This window comes from Melospiza georgiana, chromosome 14, assembly GCF_028018845.1.
Source record: "Melospiza georgiana isolate bMelGeo1 chromosome 14, bMelGeo1.pri, whole genome shotgun sequence".
Lineage (NCBI taxonomy): Eukaryota > Metazoa > Chordata > Aves > Passeriformes > Passerellidae > Melospiza > Melospiza georgiana.
Window position 1 is genome coordinate 3,423,501 of NC_080443.1, and position 26,897 is coordinate 3,450,397.

At 41.2% G+C, this 26,897-nt stretch overlaps 1 protein-coding gene and 1 non-coding gene across 3 annotated transcripts; both read right to left on the reverse strand.

Annotated features, from left to right (window-relative positions):
• Nucleotides 1-1,988: 1,988 nt before the first annotated feature.
• TRNAT-AGU (transfer RNA threonine (anticodon AGU)) lies at nt 1,989-2,062 on the reverse strand. The gene has a single exon. It is a non-coding gene; the product is annotated as a tRNA-Thr (tRNA).
• A 7,620-nt stretch (nt 2,063-9,682) lies between these two features.
• GPATCH1 (G-patch domain containing 1) lies at nt 9,683-24,627 on the reverse strand. 2 transcript variants are annotated; one of them, XM_058033896.1, is made up of 20 exons: nt 24,543-24,627; nt 23,462-23,596; nt 23,094-23,179; nt 22,547-22,707; nt 22,098-22,195; nt 21,901-21,959; nt 21,336-21,581; nt 20,406-20,553; nt 19,599-19,678; nt 18,348-18,552; nt 16,812-17,132; nt 14,903-15,084; nt 14,426-14,553; nt 14,022-14,155; nt 13,526-13,695; nt 12,589-12,802; nt 11,822-11,932; nt 11,239-11,363; nt 10,578-10,723; nt 9,683-9,988 (listed from the first exon to the last, which is right to left on the reverse strand). In XM_058033896.1, exons 1-20 carry the CDS (start codon nt 24,613-24,615, stop codon nt 9,967-9,969), a joined length of 2,844 nt encoding a protein of 947 aa, XP_057889879.1. In that variant the 5' UTR covers nt 24,616-24,627; the 3' UTR covers nt 9,683-9,966. The 2 variants fall into 2 exon arrangements, with proteins under 2 accessions (XP_057889879.1, XP_057889878.1); XM_058033895.1 differs by having other exon boundaries at nt 12,589-12,799; nt 24,543-24,624.
• Between the last annotated feature and the right edge of the window lie 2,270 nt (nt 24,628-26,897).

The window sequence follows — 26,897 nt, forward strand, 5'->3', positions numbered from 1 at the left end:
CACTGGGAAAAAATTAATGAAAAAAGCAGATGGACTTACACCTTTTTAGATGGACTTACACCTTTTTAGGCTGACATATCGCAGTTTGAAAGGATACTTATATTTATGACATACCAAATACTATCTAGCCTGCATTTTTACAGTAAGTGCTAGTCAAAGAAATCTTTCTTTCCTTTCTTTTCTGCAGGTAAACATTATAACCAAAATGTTCATCCTAGACATTAAGCCTCATACATTACATTTCAGACAACTGTGATTTGGGTGCTGATCTGAGTCCTCAAAACTCTGATCTCCAAATGTGGCTGTGAATCCCTTTACTCCCATCACTGCTGTGTGAGTGCAAAAACAACACCTGAAGGATATGGTTGCTAGGCTGGAACTTGTACTAATGGATTTTAAGCCTTTCACCTTTAGATTTAAGGATGGATTCTGCCTTTCTTTAGAGTAACACAAATTTGGAATCTTTTCACTGAAACTAATTCCCACGCCTAACAGAACACGGTTTGGCTTTTAATTTTGCAGGATTTCTAGAAAATCCTTTTGTCCCTCTGATAAAAAGAGAGCAGGCTCCCAGTACTAAAGTGATTTCAGCATTGATGATAAATAAATAAAGGCCTGAAGCGAGGGGCCTGGGCCGAGCAGGAGCGTTCCTGTAGAGGATGGAGCAGCGCCAGCGCTGGGGCTGCTCAGCAGCGATGGCCCCGAGGTTCCAGGGGAACAGCACAGCTCCCCTGGGTCAGATCCCCCCTTTTATCCCTTTTTTTGTCCCTCTGGATTGGTTTCTGTTTGGATCCTTCATTTCCATGAAGGTTTTAGGCCTTGATTGGCCATTACAGTTCTGTCCAGGCTGGCTGGTGCTGCACTTTACTGAGGTGTGTTATGGTACCTTGAGTGCTGTATTACTTATAACTCCCCTTTTAACCCCTTCCACAATATAGCAACCAAACTAACAGTACATGCTTAGTGATCTGTCAACTATTTTACAACACTTTCTAAGCTATTTTTAACACCTCTGCTGTGTCGCTGATGACGTGGTAGCACGGAGTGCTTATTGCAAGTGTCACTTGGCAAAGCCAGACTCAATGTGACAGTAGCAGGTAAGGGGTGACAGGCAGGACTCAGTGCTGATGGACAGCAAAAACCTCAGCAAAAGCCTCAGAGCAACCACGGAGTCAGCGGCACTCTGGCTGTGAGGGCAGGAGAACAGGCAATCATGGCTTTGTTTGCCCTAGGGGCTGCTGAAGATGTGGCAATTAGAAGAAAAAATGCTGAGAGGCATTTCCCGACTCAGTGTGCATAAACACTCCTGGAAAACAGCTTCCCATAAAGGCAACAGGAGACAGCCTGGACGCCCAGCTGCGGCTGTTCCTGTGGGTCCGTGTGTACACACACACCCACGGGCTGTTGTATTTACACACACACCCACCAGGGTTGTTGTATTTACACACACACACAGAGGGCTGTTGCATTTACACACACAGACCCACTAGGCTGTTTGTTGTATTTGCACACACACACACTGGGGTGTTCGTTGTATTAACACACACACCCATGGGCTCTTATATTTACACACACAGGTACCGAGGTGTTTGTTGTATTTACACACACACTGGGGTGTTGTATTTACACACACCCACCGCACATCCACTGCGTTGTTTGTTGCAATTACTCACACCCACCTCACAGTTTGCTGTATTTACACACACACCCACCGCATGTTTGTTGTATTTGCACACACACCCATTGCACACCCACAGGGTGTTTGTTGCATTTACTCACACCCACAGGCTGTTTGTTGTATTTACTCACACCCACAGGCTGTTTGTTGTATTTACTCACACGCCCCGCGCTGTTTGTTGTATTTACTCACACTCACCCCACACTTTGCTGTAGTTACTCACACGCCCCGCGCTGTTTCCCCCTCTCCCGGGCGGGCCCCGTGCCGGCCGGTAAAACAGCGCGAGGACAAAAAGCCGGCCCACCGGCTCAGGCACCGCTGGGATTCGAACCCAGGATCTCCTGTTTACTAGACAGGCGCTTTAACCAACTAAGCCACGGCGCCGCGCGTTGAGCCGCCCCTCCGTGCGCCATTGAACGGCTACAGAGGGGCTGGGCCTGCTCTGGGCCTGCTCTGTCCGCCCGCCCTGCCGGCCCTGCCCCGTGCGGGGCCGCGAACCGCGCTCCGCCCGCCCTGCCTGCGGCACAGCGCACATAGAGAGCGAGGAAAATGCATAAATGTCGGCTTCTCAGGCATTTATGGGCGAGACTGCCTCCAGAGCTCCAGCTCTGCCTCATCCTGCACGGCCTCAGCTGGCTGCGGTTCATGGTGTTATAGATACATACTATAATATTGGATTTTTGCAAATTTTAAATGGATTTTGTATGTGTGGTGTTAAGTTACTTGTCATAAAGATATAGTTTTTATTTCTTTTGTTATTTAAGCTGATATCAGTGTGCTTGTGTTAAATGCCTGCTGGGATGGGATAACACCCAATGCACACAGGATGAGCACACCTGGACACATCTGCCAGCCATCAGCACTCACCCTCTGAAGGCAGAATGTACCAAGGCCCAAACTGGAGGGGATAAAAATGGACTAAAACCACAACCAAGGAATCTGCATGCTCTGAAAAGGCAGACCCAAGGAGAAACCATGCTAAACAATTCTTAGAGCATGTAAACTATTTTAGGGGAAAACTGTACTATGCATAAGAGACTATGAATATGCAACAGGCTGATTGAAGGGAAAAGGTATTAAGGGGTATCCCCGAAGCCAAGATGCACCCGTCTGTAATAACCTTTGATCTGTGGTTCTTGTCTCCTACCGTCCTTCATTAGCCTTGTTTAATTTCCCGGGGGAGTGCCGGTGTTTCTCACACCGATAAACCGGGCCCGAGCCGGGCCGCGCACCGGCTGCAGTTCCGGCTCCGCCGCCAGGGGCGCTGTGGCTGCGGCCGGGCCGTGGCTCCCCCGCGCCTGCAAGGGGCGCTGTGGCTGCGGCAGGGAGGGAGGGAGGGACGCGGGGTTTCCCGTGCCCAGCCGCAGGGGCGGGCGGTGCCTCAGGGCGGCGGAATGGCGGCGGCACAGCCTGTGCTGGGGCAGCGCGGGAAGCTGTGCCGGAACCTGCGGGGTGTCGCGTTAAAATGGAGCCAAAAACCCCTAGCAGCAGAGGCAGATATACAGCAGGGCTGGGCTGCTGCAGGCCGGGAGACGCTGCCGCCGGGAAGGGATTGGGGTCGGGGTCCCCTTCCCGGCGAGATCGGGGTTGGAAAAGGTCCCGATCCAAGAGCTGCTCTTGCGAGAGTAAGAGTGAATTGAGAGAGTGGAGTCAGAGCAGGATGAAAACTCCGCAGTGGCAGCGAATCCTCCTGTAATACATGTTAGAAATAATTCATGCTATCAAAGAATGTATTTTAGAAAGATTGTGAAATCCAAACGAGTCTCAGACCACAAGCAGCCGGAGGGACGGATGTCTATTCAAACTCCAAAATTTGGCTTTCGATTGATCATTTATAACACTCTGGGCAGCAGGTCTGGCACCAAAACCACCCCTGTGCACTCTGATCTGAGAGTGAGGAGCTTAGCCCAGCCCCGATCCCAGCCAGAATATCCAGGGATCTCTGCACTTCTCAAGGGGTAGCCCCACAGCTAAGAAAGAAACTGCAGTCAGCTGCACTCTTCCTCCTCCTCCTCTTCTGTCTCCCAAGCATCATCATTGCCATCTCTTAGGCAACATATGGGAGAAAATTCCGTGAGAGATAAAAAAAGGAAAAATCCTAAACTCCAACACACAGCTAAATAGAAAAAAAAAATACACAAAAATTTTACTGATTTAGAAAATCAAGGAGGTATCTTGTTCAAAAATTAAAATACAGGCACTCTGAGAATTGTTAGCTCGACTGTGAATAAAACCAAAGGAGAGTTCAGTGTGCAAAGCATGGTTTCAGGTTCAGTACTCACAAACCTGTCTGTATTTGTATGTCCCCAAGCCATAGGTGCCTTTTCCCCATAGAACTGCTATTTAGTTATTCGAGTTGCCCAACTCAGCTGGCACCATCGGGGTGTGAGCCCAGATTAATCTGGTGGCAGCAGTACAGGAATCATCCTCACTACAGCATTCAGGTCTGCAGGTGCAAAAAAAACCAGCCAACTCCATCGCAGTGTAAAAATTCACATGAAGAGAAGAGCTGTCCAGAGCAGCAGCGGGAGAGGAATGGCAGATTTGTCTTTACAAACTACCTGTGTGTCTGCTGGTAGATAAAACCAGCACTGGGAGAAAAAAGGAACAATGGGAAGGATTCCACTGATTGATGACTGGAAAAAGATATTTGCTTTTACAAATAAACTTTAGGTTTGCTGATAAATGAAATTCGACATTGAAAGATGAAAGAAACAACGGGGTAGAAAAACCCCTAAATTCCATAGGAATTAAAAATGAAAAGGGAGGGTTATACCTTAGAGGGAAATCTCTGGTATCAGGTGTTTTGGGAAGTCTGAACCTCTCAAGTACCTCATCCAAGGGGGAAAGAGAGAAGGGAAATGTGGCTGGAAATTGGGATAAAAAGGGAGGCTGAGTCCTCCAAAAATTGGAGAGATCCCAGGGGAATGCCCCATGGCCTCTCCCTTTATTCAATAAAGAAAAAGGACCCCTCTGTCTCCTTTTTGGACATAAACCTCTGGTGTTTGTGGATTGATTTTCCTAACAAGTGGTTTGTAGTAGCACTTATTTCATGTTGTGGAGGGACCAAGAGACGTCTGTGATCCAGGAATGAAACCAGGGCAGTGAGAAACAGCTCCCCAGCACTTCCACTCAGACACAGGCTAACTGGGCAATCCGATTATTTCTCTTTATTCATCCAAGTTACAGATGCTGCCTTCAAATCCAAAGTTCTGTGGTTGATTCTCAGATATTCATCTCCCTTCTGCCTTTCCTCTGATGCCAGCCTTTGTCACTGTTACATTTTCAAAATTGATGGGGTTCCCTTTGCTGTCCTTCATGTTCTGAAGCATTCATCTATAAATAACTGGAAATCTCTCTCATAATAGAAAATCCTACCAATGCCTAGAACAGAGGCTAGACAGTGTTAAAAGAATAAAGTAGGTATTTATTAAAGGCCTTTGTCAGGAAAATTAATCTACAAACACCAGAAGTTCATGTCCAAAAAGGAGACAGAGGAGTTCTTTTTACTTTATTCAAATCAAGGGAGAGGCCATGGGGCATTCCCCTGGGATATCAGATTTTAAGAGGACACAGCCTTCTTTTTATCCCAGTTTTCCAGCCACATTTTCCTCTTTCCCCATTGGCTGAGGAACTTGACAAAGGACAAAGGTACACCTTTGTCAATTAGTGGAATTCCTGATGGGATTTATGGTTCTTCCTATTGTTTGTTTGTAAAGACAAATCTCTCTCATTCCATTTTCAATCAATGGAATCCTTCCCATTGTTTATCTGGCAGTATCCAGCTCTATTTCCCAGCAGACCCAGGGTTGGTTTGTAAAGACAAGTCCCTCATTCCTTCCACCTTCAGCAGATACACCTTGGGCAGTGCAACAGCCTTGCAGACTACACCCAAAATGGATCATGGTCACGAGCTTCTCACACAGATATATGTTTGGTCTATTTGCATATCAGAGGTTAATTAATTGCCCAGTTATAGCTTCAGGTAATGAAGTCACATTTCCCTGGTTTGCTTCCCCCCCACTTCACTTATATTTATACTTTTCAGGCCTGAGGCTGTGTTGGTGACCTTGGTTCTCAGGCTGGAAGGATTGTTTAGTCTGACCAAAATGTGAAGAGAGCTTGCTGACACTTACATGGAGCTCAGAGTTACACACTAATGCAGTGCAGGATCTGAAAAAACATAAAACCTGAAACGTAAGGCATTGCCACTTAAACATCATTTTGGTTTTTTACAGCAGCAATGCACGGACTGCTGAAGTGCTGAGATGATGACCCATACTGAATTACTGGCTCATTTATCATGGAATCATTTTGGCTGGAAAAGACCTCTCAGGTGATGAAGTCCAAGCAATAACTCAGGTCCAGCACTAAACCTCATCCCTTAGTGCCACATTTACAGTCCCTCCCTTTAGACCCCTCTGGGGGTGATGACACCACCACTGCCCTGGGTAGCCTGTTACAATGCTTGACAAGACTTTGCATGAAGATTTTTTTTTTCAAATATCCAAATTAAGCCTCAAAACATAATCAGTCCTAAGCCATAAATAAAGCTTTGAAGTACAGCATCAAAAGAAGCGTCGCCAGCAGGTCCAGGAAGGTGCTCCTGCCCCTCTCCTCTGCTCTGGTGAGATCCCAGCTGGATCCCACCTCCAGCTCTGGGCTCCTCAGCACAGGAAAGGCAGCAAACTGCTGCATCAGGGCCACAGGAGGCCACCAAGATGATCAGAGGGCTGGGGCAGCCCTGTTTTGTGGCAAGACTGAGAAAATTGGGATTGTTCAGCCTGGAGAAGAGAAGCTTTGGGGTGACCCAAAGCCTGGAGAAGAGAAGCTTTGGGGTGACCTAATTGTGCCTTTGCAGTACCTGAAGGGAGCTTGCAAGAAAGATGGAGAGAGACTATTGACAAGGGCCTGAAGCTACAGGAAAAGGGGAAATGGCTTCAGGCTAAAAGAGAGTAGGTTTAGGTTGGTATTAGGAATAGATTCTCTGCTCTGAGGCTGGTGAGGTGGCCCAGAGAAGCTGTGGGTGCTGCATCCCTGGCAATGTCCAAGGCCCCAAGGCCAGGCTGGACAGGACTTGGAGCAGTCTGGGACAGTGGAAGGAGTCCCTGCCCATAGCAGGGGCTGGAACTGGATGATCTTTAAGGCTCCTTCCAACCCAAACAATTGTGTTTCTATGAAGTTCTTTAGTAAAACAAATAAAAACACAAATCAAAATTTTCAAATGGATTATGGTGCCCAGCTGACTGTAAGTATCCACCACAAAACCCCATGAGGACTGCTGACATGCAGAGTAACTCCCACTTCAGAGTATCACAGGATCAGCCATCATACCTTCACTAGGTAAACCATCTTCCATTTCCATTATTAACCTAATTTCTACAATCTACTTACACATTTTTGTTTGTGTAAGTACAAAGAAGTTTTAGAATCAGTCAGAGAGTAGGCAACATAAACTCCCTTCATGATGTGTTCTTTCATTTGTCTTCAATATGAGAATAAAATCTTGTATCTCTGACTGCAACTGCCCTTTTTGACACCAAATTTCAGATCTAGAGCTGCTCCCTCACAAGGGCTTTCACTGGAAGGAGCTATCCTGCTAATTTGGCAGCCCTTGATAACAGACAAAACTTGAAAGTAAATTTATTTTTCACTTTTGCACTTATTTTCTCAGTGTGTGTCAATGTACTGACACCAGAATGATTAGGAATGTCTCTAAGATCAAAGAAAGAAAAGATCAAAGCTACTGTGTGTTCCTGTTCTATTGAATCAAAAAAGTCTTGCAGCGAAAACTGCCCTTCCAGACTTAGCCAGTCTTTGTCTGCTGCATGCACTATTAATCTTTGTTTTCCCAAAGACATGTGCACTGTCAGTTCCAGAGATACTGTTTGTTGTCAAGAACAACTTCAAATGCTTTCTCAGTACAGCCAGTCATTTGGTATCTGCTCTTTCAAAGGGGAAAAAAGAGAATGCCAGAGAGAAAATTGTCAGGGCTGGCCTAGTCCCCCATGATCCAAATCCACCATAGTCTCCTGAATTCTGTTTGCTTCAGCTGTTGCTGTAGGGCAGGAAATCAGGCCTTTTTTACTATATTTTACATCATCTTGCCTGTACGGTGCTGTCAGGAAGTTCCCAGTACCCAGGGAAATACTTTTAGATAGATTTTGAAAGAGAATCAAATTTGAGAATTGCTCAACAAGTGTTAAACTTCCTTAGATAAAAATTAGAGAGAGAAAATTTCTTAAACAGAAGTTAGAGACTTGAGACAAGTGGCACATTATACTCTTTTCAGCAAAAAGAAGATTCCAGGATCTATTATACTTTAAAAAAATTAATAGATTTTCTTCTTATTTTCTGGTCTTGATTTCAGTTTACTTATACATAAGAGAGCTGAATAGCATTTTGCTGAAGACAGAAAAATAAAAGTTCCAGTTCTGAGTTCAGACAAAGCAAGAAAGTTTGGAACTGTTAATCTGACAGTTATTCAGCTGTACATCTCATGACTAACACACTGAGACACTTATTTTTATATCTCAAATCTACAATATCTGCTTACAGCTGCCATGTGTTTATTTACTTGTCATTAAAAGATGTGACTTTTTCCTTCTCCATTTCCTGCTTTCTTGGAGCTAGCCATCCACAGCTATTGGCTACACAATGCTGCTAAGCTGAACCTTGTCTGGTCTTTTTGTGCTTTTGTGCTTCTTGGGCCTTTTCAGTATGCCTGGAAAGCTTCTGGTTTTGGTAGAAACCTGGCACTGCACAGCAGGAAATCAACATTTTAGACACTTCCTTAAATTACTTCATCTGAATTAATTTGACATTAATGCACTAGTACTCATTACCCATTGCTAGACTGAGTCATGCTGTTTAATGTGTGCAGATCTCAGTGCTGCAGTGTGCTCAGCACACAGAGTCCCTTGCACAGCACTCAGGGGTTCACATGAGCTGAGTTCAGTCCACGAGGGGGAGTATGAAAGCAGGAACCACAGGAGAAAGGATCCTGAGTTCCACTAGACAGCAAAGTTCATATCCTTGATGCCACCTTGGAGCAGATTTACTGAATCTGGTTGAGAAGAAAAAATGCTGATGGATAGGGACTGTGTTTTTGTTTTTCTGGATATTTGTTTTCAAACTCTTCTTCCTCTCAAAAAAAAAAAAAATCTTTACATCTCATGAAGCCTCTCAAGTCTTCCAACATTTGTTTCCTTAATTCTGGCCCATCCAAATGCAGCACATGGAGCTCTTAGGCCACATGTTCTGGCCAAGACTTACAAATTCTGGCAAAGATATTTTGAAAAGTCTTTTCTTCACTCATTTGTGAAGGAAAGTTTGTTCATGTCTGTGAACCTTGTGTTTGTGTGAACACAGCTACCAAACACCAGCTGCCACAAGCTTTAACCCCACAGAAAGTGTCAGGGAGCTTTCCATCCCTGGGCTGCCAGCAGCCCCCAGAGCCCTGAACCCACCCTCCTGCAGGGCTCCAAGCTGCCCCACAGCTGCTCCCCACCACCTCTGTATTATTTCATGGCTCATATTTAAATTATTCTACATTCATCTAAATTATTTCTATATGCCAACTGCAGATAAAAAGCAGTATGAACAGTTTTCTTTGTAACTACATAAAATGAGGCAGTTTCTAATCATACATAATCTTTTAGCTCATTAGTTGTGATAATTTATGTGAGATGCACTGTGCAGGGTGAGGGCTTGGGCTTGATGAACCTGATAGATCCCTTCCAACTCAGCATATTGTGTGATTCTGTCAAAGGTTAATGATTTAGAGCTGCTGTAGTAAATGTTATACAATTTGGAGAGGCAAAAATAACAGCTGGATACTCAAAAACTGTGATGTGAAATTCTACATTAGATTCAATAGAAGTACTTGCACCCAATAAAATTTTTACATTGCTTTAGTTCTAACTTCCTAACTTAACTCAGAGTGGAAGTTACTCTCCAGCATTTTAGAGGTCCTAGGCATAACAAATTAGCACTATACAAAACTTATTTGTAATAATAAAGTTTATTAAAATGCTTTGTTTTATTAAATAAAACAGAGCCTGCAGTATTCCAGATGATTATGCCTAGAAAGGGGTCTTTTCAGTGTTCTATAACCCATACATTTGAGCTCATGGAACATCATAAACATATGCACATGTACTTTGAAAGCAATTCAATATGAATACTGTATCTATAGTGCTTCACATCATACACCACTGATCTACCATCACAGAGGAGATCAAAACTGAGATCAAGTCACACAACACTGAAGAACACAAGAGAGCTCTTCAATACTGGAGTTGTTTTAATCTGAAAGAGAGGAAAAAAAAGGAAAAAGGTCACACTAAACAGGCACACACCACATTTGGAACATTTCATTACTTGAGCAGTTTCTTAAACCTTAGTTGCAGGGAGAGAGATCTGAGTTGTGTCAGATAAAAACATTTGGCACCATGAAGCATTGGTGCCACACAACAGATCTCTCTGAATGGAATCTTAGCAGACAAGTTTCTTCCAATGTTCCCAGGCAAAGAGTAGATAAATGAAAACATGAATTTCCACCTGCACTAATTCAATTTTTCATTTCAATTCAAAATACCTTCCAAAAATATCAGTCATCTTTAATTATTATGTCCATTAGCTCTGCTAGGCCTGTGTGTTTAGCTGTGTTTAGCTGTCTTTACCTTAAGAGGCTTCTATCCTGAAATTAATTGCCCTCTAGATTAAAATGTCCAATATTTGTACTTTCCTCACCAAAGTCAGCAATATTTTATCTTCACAAAGAAACTGGCTTATTCACATTTGCTGCAAATAGGTTCACTAGAATGACAACTCATAAACTGATGTTTTAGTTATTCACTATTAAATTTGCAAATATTTAAGTAACCTTTCTGCTTACCTTCTAAGAAGTTCTTTAGGTGACAAGCCTGTGGTATCCATATCACTAAGGCTGTCACTGCTATCTGTAGTGTCTGAGCTGCTTTCTTTTTCTGATTTTTTATTCTTGTGTTTTCCTTTGTTTTTTTGCTTCTTATGCTTCTTTTTCTGTAAAAAGAACAGAAATAATCTTTTATCTCCTTGTGAAAGACTGGGATTTTTCTGAATGTCAACAGAAGAAAAAAGGTAATTTCAGTATGGACTCAAAGCTTAACAGAACACCTATCAATGATTCTTTTTCACTATTCAGACTAAGCTTAAAGAAAAAAAAAATATTAAAAACCAAAATTCATTTAATCCAAGCACTCAACTCTCCCTAAAGCAGACATTTCATTACAGTTATCTGAATATAAGGCATGAATGCAATTCCCAGAATGTGTCTGACATCTTCCACACAGAACAGGAAACCACCCACACTACTGTACCTGTAGTCACATGTGTGCATATGGGAAAAGCAGCATCATAATGGGATAATTTTCTGCTTTCAAAACATCAACAAAATTCTGTTGTTTAAATTCTAATCCCAGTATATATTTTTTCTACAACCAAGCCTAAATAATAAAATATTTTGAAAGGCAGATCAAATAATCAATAAATCAGAAATCAGTATTTAAATTTATTACCTTTTCCTTTTTTCGTTTGCGTTCTTTCTTAGCCTTGTGCCTCTCTCTGATTTTCCTATGCTTTTCTTTCTTGCTAGGCCCAGGAAAAGTTGCTGGCACCTCTGTTTGTTGTTGCCAAGTAGTGCCTAAAGTACAAAGCAAATGCATAAAGAGTAAAAAAAACCAAGAAAAATAGGGCAATTTGGTTATTATATTCTGTATTACTTTTAACTTGATCTGATAATTAAACAAACAAAACTCCTTACTTTAAAAAGGAAATTACCTGTCTAAAACTCCCACCTACAACACCCCCAATGTAATTAAATGCCCTTCCAATCTGCTAAAAAATGAAATTGCAAGACTATCCTCTATTTTCACATCCATTTTTTATCATTACCTCTATAGTTAAAATAAACCTGGCATACAGGCAAAGAGGTTCCTGTTGTGGGTCAGAGCATGGAAACAAAACATTTGGTGATGCCTGTTTCCATAGCACACATTTAAGAGATAGATGGCCCATTCACAAATGCTTTTTATAAAGAGAGATATCATGCATTTTATATACTATTTCACTATTTACATTCTAGATGCTTACACAACCTACCAGAAGAAAAAGCTGGTGGCAACTTTGGTCCAAATTCCTCTGCTGCATCCAGCTCCTGCTTTGAAGTAGGCAATGAAGGAATGCCAGAATCAGTTGTAGCAGTCACATTGTCTATGAAAAAAACCAAAACTTGCTATATAAATATTTTTTCCAAGAAGTGCTGAAGAAAGCTCAAAGAGGCTTTCTAAAAATCTTTAAGATTTGGCCAACTGGGTAGCCGACATTCTGAAACATGTCAACCTACTGTAGGGTTTTTTTCTTTTAAATCAAAATTTACCTTTTCAACTATAAATTATTAATTAAATTGCTATTAGTGTGTATTTGTTTGCTTCCCTTTTGTAACAGTACTATTTTTCCATTACTCAGAATGAATAAAAAACTCAATGAGATGTACAAGGTTAATAAACACTACAAGTTGAATGTTAATAGAACCAGCTGTGACAGTAAGTGAACAGAGTATTTTCATTTTAAGTATGTTCTTACAGCAGATGTTCTGCTCCCCCTCACTGTGTAACAGGCATATTCTATGCAGCAGTTTGCCTGAAAAATCCACACAAAAGGTGCATGGCAATGCTAACACTGTAACATGCAAGGCCCTATTCAGTGCTGTATTTATTTGCATTTTCCACACAACCAGCTCTGCCAATCTCTGATGATCTGCACTGGTTAGCACTGTCCTAACAGTCCAAGAATGTGTGATTCAAAAGTGGAACTTTTACAAGGTATGTACTTTATGTTGCATAAAAATGAACTTCCAGAAGTACTACCTTGTAAATTAGAGGAAGAACTGTCTGCTACATCAACTGGCTTGGTGGTTTCTGACTGTCTTTCTGAAGTAGCTGGTTGCTCTTCTTCATCACTCTCTTCTTCTTCAGAGGAAGATGATTTTTCATCTGAGGAGCTCACAAAGATGGCCTTAAATAAGTCCATGGGTGGTCGTTTGCTTTCTTCCTCCTGATCCTTATCTTCATCAGCTGCCTGCTAAAGAGCATCACAACAAAGTGTATTTAGGCACTATAGAAACTAACAATCTCTCTCTGAAACTAACAATCTCTCTCTGATAAGGAATAACCTCAAGCATGCTGACAGGTATTTACAAAACATTTGGATGGCACAACAGCTGTGAAATAAACAATCTTAGTCCCAAAGAGTAAAGCTCTGAAACACTGAGGAACTAAGCCAGTGTCCTGTAAAGAGTAGTGCAGTTTGTGAAAATACATCCCCAGATATTATACATTCTAATTCATTAATTCAAACTTCAATTATATAATATCAAATTTAAGCAAAAGTAAAACATCACATTTCTCCCCAAAATATGCACTCTGTTCTATGGGAAGGAGAAATAAATACATTCTGTGCCTGTGAGCAGAGTGATGGCAAAGTTACTGAATTTAGTTCCCAGACTACTGGGCTACATTTTTTCTTCTCTTAAGCTCTACTTCCAGTATAATCAGAGGTGAGCTGCAAAGATCTTTCATCCCAGAATTATAAGCTCAAAGTTCTTCAAAGTGCCATCTCATGCCTCTGCTCATCCTGACTTGGCTCTTGAGCAAACTGATCTGGTATTCATATATTAACAATTCATGTTAACATATATAAACAATATGAACACATAAGATGGGTTAATATATTAATTGTTTATATTTCTGTGTTTTCAAGGTTTACAGCTGTTCCCTTTCAGTTCAAACCCTGTTGTAAACTCACCACAGAGGGAGGAGTTTCAGTTGTCCCAGTTCCACATTCTTCTTTGGCTGGCACTGGGGGCTGCTGCTGAGCATCAGCTTTTGATCTAGCAAGACTAATGAATTCACTGATGGAATCTTTCTTCTCCTTCTCTTTGTCTGACACATCCCACCTTGAAGATTTCTTTGGTTCTAAAACATCCAAAATATTCAAATCACCTGCATGCCAAATTGTTCTGCATTTCAAGGCCTACTTGATTTTAAATTACTCTGCTTCTTCAGTTTGACATTTTTAAATCTTTCTAATGAATACTTGACCTATAAATGTCTTTTAGGTAGAAGAAATTAGCTTTATATCACTAACTTCAGTTTTTATGTCACTGAATTTTTATTTTCAATTCCTTTGTTTGTTTTGTTAATAAAAAAAAATCATGTGGCTAGTTTCTCAATGAGAAAGATGCCTTTTCTGTACTATTACCTCATGTATAGCTAAATTTAAAAAGTAACAACAAACTTACTGTTGAGACTGTTGCTCTCTTGGATCTTTTCATTTGTTGCTTGAGTTGCAGATGTGGTGGGCTCAGTCACAGTTAAGAAATTAAAAACAGAATACTTGTCTCGTTTCACTTTTGGCAAACCCACTACAGAAGAACTAGAGAGAAATAAAATTGTTTGCTGATTATTGTATTAAACACAGGAGGAAAGTTCTCAAATTAGCTACAACAACCTGAACTCCTACAGTAGTCCTTCAAATGGATGCTATTTTATCAGAGGCCACCATATTTTGTGACACAAATCAAAACTTTGGGCAGTTCTGTATCACCTTATGACACAAGAAAACATCAAGCCAGATTTTCCACAAACAAATGAAAAACTCAGAATTTATAAAAAGTTTTAAAAATATAAGTATGAATTATCTTACTCAGGATATGGATCACGAACATTAAATCTTTTACACAGCAGCTTATCAGGATGCCATTCAAAGTTGTCTCTGGTGAGTTTGCCAAACATCTTCATCTTCACAGCTGTTTCCTTATCATCAATATCATTCTGAAAAAGTCAAACATTTAGAGCTGATAAATAATTTGTGTAAAGAGAGATATAAAATGTATTTTATATACAATTGCAATGTGCAGAATTCATACTGTTTAATTTACAGAATTAATTGCAGAATTTACACACAAAAAAACCCTGAACTGTTGTAAGATTTATGAACAGGACAAATCCATCAATATTTAAATGCTGTTTAACAAATACTACTCTGTTTGCACCAAGTGTTTTCAAAAGCTGCTGAACAGAAGGGCAGCAAAACAATGACACATCTTCATGAGAGTTTAAAAGGAAAAGTCAGGGCTAAGGCAACAACTGCAGCTCCAATGTGTTAAAAGACAGCAAATACCTCTTGGTCTCGAGGAACTTCAACTTTGTCAACATCATCTTCATATTTGGCCCTGGTGAACCTGGATGAGAGTGTGGAATTTGAGGACCTGTAGAACATTGCTGCACGGAAGAACTCCTCCTGTTCTCTGCCTCGCTCCCACTCCGTCATGTTCTGGTCAAAAAACCTCTCCAATCTTTCTCCTGTAGGATGAGGAGAGGAATTCTTAGCAGAGATGCTTTGGGTCAACACTTTTCAAACAAAAAATAACATTCTTGCAAGTATTTAATGAATATTTATCTTAAGGGTAGTATTAACCTCAACTGTGTTAATCCCTGATAAATGGACGTCGTTTTTCAAGACAGCAAGAATGACAGCATTTGCCAAATGCTAAATTGGTATTTTAAGTAATTTTACTTGTGAAACTGATCCCTTATTCATTGCCCTTTAAAGAATGTTCAAAATACTTAATGGATTTAACAGGTGATTAAAACAAAAAGTATCACCCAAAGCTTTATCAAATAGCTAAAACACAGAACAGAAGAATTTAAGCCTGCCTATGCTTGGTAATTTGCTGGTCTATAACTGCTCACTGATAAATACAGAGTTTGCACACAGGTTTACAGCAACAGGTTCAGTTTGTCTCCCAGAAGGAAGAGGAAATAACATCAGCCAAGCAAATACACTCACAGTAAAACAGACCTTTAACCATTCCAGTTATTCATACATTTCCATCATAATGACTGGGGAGGCACTAACACAGCCATAATTGGGAATAGTCAACTTTACCCAGGGAAAATCCCAGTCCTGACCACAGGAACTATGGATTCAAAGCTCAAGTAGTCTGTCCCAATGCAGTAACCAGAAGAGGCTACTGACCAGAAAATATTTATTTTATATAATGAAAATTACTTAAAAAAGACATAAAAATCCCAAATCACAACCAAAACAACAAACCCAGGTTTTCCACCTGTCACCATATGCTTTCCTCTGTCAAATTTCCCTAGTGCCCATTTTCTTCTTCCCCAGTAGCCCCTGTGGACTTCAAAATTTAGAAAAAACCCAACCTTTTTTTTTTTTTTTTAAGTTCATTTCAAGGCAATTTAAGTCATGGGCTGATGATGAATAAACTCCCTAGAACAATTTCAGCTTTTCATGCCTTACAGAAAAATCACAGAACTGAAGACCTCACCACAAGGCATTGTGAGTACCTAATTTAATCTAATATACACCACAGTGTCATTTAATATCAAAAACCTAAACAAAATGGAAGGAGACTGAAAGAGCATGAAAAGAGATGATGAAGGAGGTTGGATGGTTTTTGGTTTGGAGTAAGAGCTCTGCATGGATGCTGTGTTTTTACAGTGATAGATCTTTCTGAGAAGAACATAAGGGACAGCAGAAGTTGGAGTATCAGCAATAGAAGCTTTGACAAGTGTGAAATATGAAATACTTAATTCACTTTAGGATTCTTATCTTCCCCTGGTGCAGAGGGAATGGGGTTTCTTTTGGTTCTACTGTTACCCAGTCCTCTTTGTGCCTTTATATGATCTGTCAGTTTAGCTCCTCAAAGAGAAACAAACTAAATTAAAAGGCTTGTTCCACCGACCAAAGCTGAAGTGTACCTTCAAATGAAATAAGGGAAATCCAGGAAATGAAGTAGAACTGAACTTCTGCTACATCACAGAAGTATGAAATGTATTGCCTAAAACCAAGACTTGCTGACAACTGAATAACTGAGCAGTTCTCTTGAAATCAACATGACTAAGTATCAGTAAAGATTTCTGTAAACATTGGTCCTGAAAAGAAGTAAAAGGAGAAATGCTGTGAAATTCATGAGGAGAACTCATAGTCAATATAAAATGCATTGGGGGAAAAAAAAAGGGGGGTAGGGGAGGGGAAGGAAAAAATAAATCAAGAAATATTTTACCTCTTTCTCCTTGTTTAAGACTTTTCACAAAATTTTCATATCTTTTTTGTTTTTCTGGATTTTTTGCAAATGGTTTGAAGTCACTAGAACCAGCATTTGCTAACTGCCCTCCCAGCAGGGTCTGCCATTTGTGAGCATCATCTTCTCTGGAGGCCAGCTGGAATCTGCCACTTGGGGACTGCTGAGGCACTGGCTTTGCCTCACTTGGGGACTGCTGAGGCACTGGCTTTGCTTTCATTTGTTGTTCAGATGCTTGTTTCACTTGTTTGAGTCTTTCTCTATCTTTCTCAGACAGATATTCCAAAACAGAAGGAGCTGGACCTAAAGCAGAAAAAAAGCAGTGAAAGATAAGGAGAAATTAAAAATTACTAGAACTATTTCTTTCACTTTAGAAGAAAAATCCCTACCACATGTGTATAAATTCAGATTAAATGCTCTTAATCAGAAATTAACAATGAAATGGCATAAATGGCAAATATATGGCATACATGGCAAATAAAAATTTGGCCACAGTTACATCTTTTATGCTATTTACATGTAACTTGATAAAGTTTACTATTGTAGATACAAATGTGAGCCACAGTTATAAATTATCTTCTTAGTATATCTGAATGGATTTCAGTAAAACATTTTACAGAAAAAATTATCACAGCCTATTGTATTCATAAAAGGCCACAACTCTGTCAAAAAAAACAAAATCCAACACATACTTTTTGTTTTTAAAATATTTAAGTAAATGAAAATACAGCCAGTTATGTCAACAATTCACCAGCTGAGATGAAACTGAGCAATGAAATGGTAACCAGATTTGATATATTTATGTTAGAAAATAAGCACTCAAGGCCAGAGCAAATTCTTACTGCTCTATAACTGTCGGTTTCTCGGCTGTTTGGGTGACCTGGAAAGGCCCGGGGTGGCCTTGGACAGCCCGGCGCTTCAAAGGACGAGAAGAGACTTCAGATCTTTTCTCGGTCTCAGTGTTTATTAATTGTTTATCTAAAAGATTTTCTCTCGGCCCAACAGAGTCTGCACAGCAGCCAGCCATGAGCACACTGAGAGCCCCCGGGGCGGTCACCTATCTTTATACCCGAAGTTACGTACACAATATTTACCTATTTCCCCCAATACCTTTTACCCTTATTGACCAGTGCACTTCTAGTAATAACCAATCCCAAAGTGCCACCATCACCACAGAAGATGGAGGCCAAGAAGAAGAAGAAGAAGAACAGGACACGCCCCAATTCCTCCATCTTACTTCTTTAGACCCCCCTGTACAGAAATCACAAACCCTGTGTTTCACACTCTAATTAACTTATCCCTTCACCATTCACCCAGTGAAATCCTCCCATCCTCATACAGGTGTCATCTCCTGTGTAGGATCAAAGTCCTGCCACCAGACACTTCTGGCAACATCCCAGGACTCCCGAGCCCCCCAAGGGTGGTCTCGGCCACTCTGCACATCAGAGATCCCACATATAACTACACATACAAAGAGGTTTGAAACACAAGCAAAGACAGGGCCAGGTGTGTTCCCACCTTTCAGCTCAGCCTCCCCCAGCTGCTCCCTCCTCTGGGCTGCACTCAGAGCGTGCCTGCCGTGCTGGGCCGGGTCGCTCTCCAGTTTCCCAGCCGAGTGCTCCAGGGCCCTCTGCAGGCGGCAGCTTTCACTCCCGGCGGGCAGCACCGGTCTGAAGTGATGCACCGGTCTGTAGGTGCGGGGCAGGCTGGGCGGGGGATAAATCTGGGGAAAAGGGGCAACAAAACAAAAACCCACTGAGAGACAGAGACAACACCTACACATGTGTTCCAGAAAAAGCTCAACCTAAGAATTCCTCAATTGCCATCTTAGAGTAGAAACAGATAGTACAAGTTTCCAACAGATAGTACAAGCTACCAATTCCTACAGACTGGGAAGTGGCACTGTAATACAAACCCTGGGAATAAAACTATTGACAATAAATTTACAGCTATGGAAAAATATGAAACATGCACATTAAGCGACAGAAAAATTAACTAGTCTTAGGATGTACTGCTTTTATTTGAGAAAACACCTTTTAATATTGCTTAATATTTTTTTTAACACAAGTCAAATGATTTAATCAATTGGATTACTGAGTACTTCCATGCTTACTATATATATATTTTAACATCTTTCAAAGTGCTTTTCCCCACGTTCTTCATCCAAGTTGTTACTTAAAGGGTTATCTCTGTGCTCCCTATAGCATGGGATTTTATATACCACACAAATATTCTTCCTTAGAAAGAGGACCCTGTCATATAATTGGTTGTCATTCTAATTTATGCAAATATATATGGCATGAATTATGTAAACTGAAGATAGGACTAAAAAATTAAACTGTCACCAAAATAGCAAAGTGGACAAAACATGAGGCCTGCCTTTTACAGAAAACTGAATGTTACATATGAAAGATCTAGAAGCAAAATATATATATATATATATATATATATATATATATATATATATATATATTTAAAGTTAAATTAAACCATTCCTCCAGCTTTATGGAAAGTAGCAGTGAAGAGTGTGGAAGGCATTTGTTCAAAGCCAGTACCCAGGCAAAGGTTAAATACCTTCAGGAGCCTGATAAATTTTAGGTTTCTATTAAACAGCCTCCAGTGCTATAATTTTGTTCATTCAGCAATTTTTACTGCTGACCAAACCATTTATTTCTAAGAACAGAAAAACACCAAGAAGCAGCAGAGTCCACACAGTTCACATGATGAATTATGTTATTCTTAATACATAAAATATCACTATCTGCTTACCTTGACTGGAGCTGATGGTTTTGAGGCCAAGGAAAAACCAGCCAGGACTTTGCCTATATATTTAAAATCTCTTTCAGGCCCTACAAAATGATCATAGATACAATATTTAAAACATGCATGATAGGCAATTTTTTTTCTGAATATTTTCCATATGTCACACTGTCTATTTTAAGTCATAACTGTAGTTTGCCTTCCCCACCTTTCATTTAAAATGAAGGGTTCTGATTCTGGATCAGTATTATTCAACTAAAAACTGCTCCCAGAGTGACTGCTGGAGGCTGAACATGGCTTACAGTGAAGCAGCAGTGTCCACACTGTGCACAGCCAACACCCTCAGTGCCACCAATGTGTACAACCAACGTGAACAGCTGCTCCAAAATTACACCAGTATTTCGTGCATTTACACAGTGCAGTAAAAATAAAGCGACACCAAGATAAAATTTACAAAAATTATCTGAAAATACAGAAGTTCATCTAAAACAAAAGTTCTTTTTAAGTGCTGGGCCATATTTTGTAACTGTGATTCACAATCACTTGTTTCCTTCAGTGAAACTGAGCACTGTATCTCACAAAGCAGCACATATTGTCCTTTTGAAAAAACAGCTTTGAGAGTTTAATCTACACTGGGATTAGTGGAGGACTTTGGAAATTATTTCCATAATTGAACACTTCAATATAGAAGGAGGACTAGTTGAATTTTCAGATATCAAGGCTGAAAATTACAATATATGGCAAATACAGAACACATTTCTTATTTTTCCCCACCCCATATTACACTCACTCTTTAAAGAGAACCACAATTCTTACTTTTTTTGGATTTATACTGTTTTGGTGCTGTCCAGCCATACAAGCCATCCCCAGGCTCCTCATCCTTTAGAACTGTATCATATTTTGACAGTGTGTCAGTTGCATAAATATCATCATCTTCTTCCTCCAGAGCTCCAACACCAAAAGCCTAAAATACAGATTTTAAATGAGAACTCAAAAGTGGAAAAACTTTGAAGTCACATATGAGAACACATCTACATGGATATCTATTCATCTATATAAAGTCTACAGTACAAATATAGATACACTGGGAAAAATGTAGAGTTACACCACAGAAACTGAGGTGGGAAAAGCCCCACACCTCAGTGAGCACAAAAGCAAGAAAGGAAACACATTCCAGTCCCTTGGCAGGGAGGGACAGCAAGTTTGGTGTGTACAAGACAAGGACAACAGACTAGTTCCACCAAAATAACACATATAATCTGACTAAGAGCAGGTTAAGTTCTCAAAAGGAAAAAAATATGGCAGTTAACAGGGAAATTAAACAAGCAGAATTCCCAGAAAATATAAACTGATAGTGCTTCTAGAGAAGAACTACAAATACCCTGGAGCAACACAAAACCTCTCTAGCTGACAGATACAGCATTACTGAAAGTACAACAGACCAAAAAAAAATCTAAGAACGTACAGGATATTAACTTTATCTCATCAAAGTAACACAGAACATTTTTCCATCCAGCTACTCAGAGTAGCTGAGTAGTTTTACAATTGTCTTTTACAGTTTCAGTAAGTGAAGGCAGTTGAGAGTTCTAAGGATTTTTCCACATCTTCAAAATAAGTTTTAAAAAAATCCTATTCTCAAATTACACTTAACATTTCTTACAATATTACAATGAGCTTTTCACTTAAAACAAAATTTATGTGGCTTTTACTACACTAATGATAAAATGCTGTAAAAAATGTCCTTACCTGACCTGTAATACCTAGTTTTCTTCCTTTGCTGTGTCTCAGATCACCAAGTAAGTTGCTTGTTTCTTCAGAACCACCTGTGAAGAGGTTCAGGTGTTCTCTTCCAGATGCACCAAACAAGGCTTGAGAGGGGTCCAAACCCTTGTAGCCAAGTCCATGGACATTCTCTTTCGGAGTCAAGTCTACAGGCATTACATCCTTCGGTGCAAAAGTCACATTCTCTGGCTGGTATTCATCCTCTTCATCCTTGTACAAAATAAAAATTTATGAGAGCAAATATGACTCAAAGTTCTGTATGTTGAGCTTTTACAACATTCAGTTAATATGAGCCTGGGCAAGTTTGCATTTCCTGAATTGTGTATGAACTAAACCTTCTTACGTAGCAAAAGAAGAAATTTAGATATTAACACCTTTCTTCACATTAAGCATAGGAAGAATTTATAAACACTTTTAAGAAGAATTGAAACTGCATTTTAAAATACCGTTTGAGGATATTAAAGAAGTTGTTTTATTTTTTAAAGTGTCATCACATATTCTTACAAAAGCCACTTTCCCTGTTCAGTACCTCAGAACCCTCAGACAGTCCAGGCGGTAAAGCACAACCATAAATCTTCACTGTAGGATCTGTAAGAGACACCATAACATCATATTACATTCATAAAAACAAAAAGAGGGTTTAAAATCAACTTTCTAATCAGTCTATGAATGCTAACTTTCTACTACCAAGGAAATGAATTAGCTGAGGCAGTTCCCTGAACTCACCAGGTTTCTGCCTGCGTGGCTTTCGTTTGACTCGTGGGCCAATTCCTTGTCCTTCTTTCCAGCCCATTTTTCGTAACAGTTCAACCCCAACTGTGATTCTAAAAAGAAAAAGGAAACAAAACCCAAAATTACTTCAAACCACACCTTTATTATCTGTTGATAAATAATGTACATATAAAATATTTGAACTTCTAGTTTTGTATCCTGCTTTAAAATCAAATCTGAAAGTGTTACTACTTGCATACACAGCACCTGTCAGTTTATACATCTTTACTTGGTGCAAGTTTGCACATTCAAAACAAAAATCCAAGTGGAGGCCACTTAGGAAATATAGCACAGCAGGATCTTCCAGTCTGACAACTGCAGTGGCCAAACATTCCTTTTCTAAGCAATACAACACTTCTAAGTGAAATGAATGGTTTGGCAAAGTTTCAGGTAAATTTACTTACTTAGATGGTCCAATTAAATCATCAAATGCAGTGGTTCCTGGAATGGGAGCAACTACTCCTGCAATCTGCCTAGCTTTCTCCTTTATTCTGTCTTTAGCTTTAGATGCAAAATCATCTGTAGTTGTAATATCTTTTGGTGCTATCCCAAATTCACTAAGATCCTGGAAATACACACAAAAATGAGAACATTTAGATTAAACATTCTTCAAATTCTTACTTACTGTAATAGTAAAGAAATGAAAATGGCATAAGGCTTTCATATTTGCTAATTTTCTCAAACCACTTATGCAGTTGATTTTGCAATAACTTTAGTGGAAATATCTTAAACAGTTTCAAAAGTATTTGCATTTTCTAATAAGGTGAAAAGGTTGAGTTCTGGTTTTATTTTTTAATACTGACATTACAGGAGCTTTTTAAATGAACCCATTAAATAGTCTGTAAAAGCTAGTAGGATAACACTGTATCCAAGAAGTAATTTCAAGGTTACTTCAATTTTTGCTGTCATGGCAACTATTTAGACAAGTTTTCAATTCCTTTCTAAATTTACCTCTTCATCCATGAAGTCTTCTGGTCCAAAAACAGTTCTGTCTGCTCTCTTCTGCCGTGATGACACAAAAGCTGATGGCGTCCATCCTTTAAAGAAGGCAAAAATTTAAGTAAGATACTTAAGGCAACTCAGTATTCAAAAACAATTCAAACATTTCAACCTTATATCTTAAGGATATAGCAAAGGAATATTTGTAAAATTACAGTCCAAAAACTCAGGGAGAAATAACTTCAGCAATACTATTTCAAGTACTCACAGTATAAGGAATAGCAGGAACAAAAATGCTTAGTGACAGTTAATTTGTTTTCACTAGCACGACAATATGATTCTCAATATAACCATTCCCAGAAGACAGCAAAATATCTGACCTTCCTTTGTCCCAACAGTGTTGAAGTAGCCAGCAGAAAAGCCACCAGTGAATGCACCATGGAAGCGCTGGTATCGTCCCTTTGCATCCTTAACAGTCTGCTCTTGGAGAGGAACTGGCTTTTTAATTCGTTCACCTACAATCAAATAAACCAGAAAGTAAGACACAATTTTACATGAAGGAACAATTTCCCACTTCCTCCAGAAGCTGTTTCTTCCTTGTAAGAACAGGATCAAACACTAGCCACCCTGACATGGAAATCACCACATTTCATTTATTTCCACTCCATTGTAACTATTCACATACACCAGTGATAAGCCAAAAGTATGAAGTGTTCACATCAAAATCCTCAGTTCTACTGACTTCTGAGAACATTGCATTTTTTCTTGTGAAAGGAAACTTTTAAAGTATGCAAGATTTCTGGCAGGATTTCTTCCCTTCAGTAATTGCTTGAGAAACTACACATCAAAACTGTATAAAATGAAACAAAACACAAAACCCGTAGACTTTGACACAAACATTTACCTCTTTTTAACAACGTTTCTTGAATAAAGAGGCACAGATTTGGGAGTCACAACTGTACATTAGTCCTGGCCCTATCCATCTCAACCACATAAGCATCAGACGGTCAGATCAGCATAACAGCGTACATTTGAAGTGTTTTATTTGAACTGTACCGGGGTTTTGGGGGGTGAGGAGAACAGAAGCAAACACTGGCACCCAGCTTCACCCGGAGCAGCCGGCACAAGCCGCGGGGTACGGGAGCCACAGCCGCAGTGCTACTGAGGCCTTTCCTCCCCCGCTCCGCCCGCCCTGTGCTGGGCCATGCTCCCGCAGCACAGCTCGGCTGCCGAGCAAGGCTCCCCGCAGCAGGAGCAGGTCTGTGCTGGGCCCACACACCGCAGCCCCTCACGGTAAGGGCTGGGCGGCGTTCAGCCGGGAACCGAACAGAACCGGACAGGACCGCGCAGGCCCTCCGGGATACCCCGGCCCCAGCGCCTCACGCCGGGCCGCTCTGCAGCGCTCGCCCAACGCACTGACAGAGGGAGGAGGAGCAGACGAACCTCCCGGGGCTCCCTTACCCTCCTGCAGCGGCTGCAGCGCGCTTCCATAGCTCACCAAGTCCTCCTCCTCGCTGTCGCTGCTCTCCGCCATCTTACACGACGGTGGCCGCGCGGGACACGAGAGGCGGTGTCACGAGAGGAGGCGGAGCCGCGCAGCGCCGGCGCCTCCCGGCACTGGGAGCGCTCTGCGAGGGAGCGGCGCCCTGCCCCGCCGGGACGGGAGCGGCACCGGCACCGGCACCCTGCACCGCCGGGACCCCCCTGGCGGGACGGGAGCAGCACCGGCACCGGCACCCTGCCCCGCCGGGACGGGAGCGGCACCGGCACCCTGCACCGCCGGGACCCCGCCGCCGGGACGGGAGCGGCACCGGCACCGGCACCCTGCACCGCCGGGACGGGAGCGGCACCGGCACCCTGCACCGCCGGGACCCCCCTGGCGGGACGGGAGCGGCGGCATCGCCCGGAGCCCCTCAGCGGCGCTAGGGTGTGGTGTGGCGCGGTGCGGTGGCCCCTCTCAGTGCCCGCAATGAGGGAGGGCATGGCGGCGGCCGCAGCCCGTCCGGCCGCACGGATCCCTCCGGCCCAGCCGTGTTTGGCTGGAGAAGCCCCAGCCCCAGCGGAGCTGCCGTGTGCGGCTCCACATCATCGGTCCGAAACGCTGCCTGGTGTCTTTAGAAATAACCCACGGCACATTATGTCAAACTGCCGGTGGTCAGCCGCGAATCATCGAGTGCACCAGATCAGCCCCCCTCAGACTCAGGGCTGGGAAAAGGGCAGCAACGACTGACAAACTGATTTCATCTAAATCAAGGTGTAAAGCGGACTCCACCCTGAACCAAAATCAATGGAGTTGCGAATTTCATTGTACACTTAAGCAAATACATGGCAAAATTTGCCTAACCACGTTGTCTTACGCGCTGTTCAAAAAGAATTTGCGCAGAAATCGGGGTAGAAGTCTGGGCGTTCAAACCTTCCCTCACAGAGTTCATCCCTGAAGGCTTTCAGGGATCTCTGAACCTCCTTGGGAAGTCCTGTATCGAGAGAGAAACGTTTCCTGAATGTATTTTGTACAAAGACCAGTTTTTACCAGTAGGATCCAAATGTTCAAAATTTGGGTTTTATTTCCACTGTTACCCCCTCTCCCCCCCCAAAAGCAAACGCTTCAATTTGCACTGAAGATTCTATCAGTCCGCAACTTTTTAAAGTATCACCAGTTTCTCTGAAATCCTTGAAAATAAATCAAAACACAGTCTTCAGATATTCCTTCCCTTAACAGGTAAGACTTCTGTGTATTCTCCATCCGAGTATTTCTCTTCATTTGTTTACTTGGAACTGGTTTCTTCCACGGTGAAACTGCCGGAGTTTCACGTGGCTCCAGGTTTCCATGGGGAATATTGACATGGTTCCATACAAATAGGGATTTCGCTGTTTCATTCAGGTCTCTAATTCACTTAGAAACAGTAAAGTAAAAGCCACGGACCCTCTACGTGCATTGTCTTTTCTCATCATTACAGAGCACTTAGCTAGAACATGCAGCGGCAATGAGTTGTTAGCATACCTCCTTCTTATCTTTGTTTAGGACAGAATTGTTCCTGAATAGTCGATACTGTGTGACTTTGACTTAACACACCGGCTTAAATAAACCTTTTTTGCACAATGCCAACGGAAAATCTTTTGAGTGTTTTGTCTGATCAGTTCAAAGAGTTGAGGTAATCAAATACTGAAGCTTTTTTCCGTTTGCATCCCGGTGGTATTTCCTTCTCCATGGTAAACTTTCACGTTTATAGTTACTAAACCAGGTGACAATTGCTATTTGTAGCTGTTACATAAGACAATCATTCCAATTTTTTTTTTTTTATTGCAAGGAAATTAAACACTAGTAGAACTGAATAATACGTTTCAAATAATTTTTTACAGATATTTGTCTGGTAAAATAAAAGCACCTGCATTTTTGAATGAAAGTTCAGGTATTTGCCAGTGGCTGTGAGGCTGAAATTGAGCCCTAAAGCCCGAGGTGGACTTTAGACTTTTGTTTGCCAATACATACTTTTCAACATCTGGTTCTGTATTAGTTCATCGAGAAGATCAGGCATGGAAGTGTCTTGTTATGTGTTTTGTTGTGTTATTTAAGACCACTTCTTCAAATATATTTGTTAATTAGTTTTAAGTCATGCAAGTCACGGGAACTTCAGGCTAAAATTTGTATAATCGATATATAAAAGAAAAAAAGTAAATACTCGATTAATTTAAAGGGTTTTTTAAATCACAACAAAGAGAAAAACAAAAATCATAAGCACAGGAAATATAAAAATCCCATATTCCTACAAACAATAAGACAAACTCGGCCTTATCTTGCATTCAGCGTTTCACTGA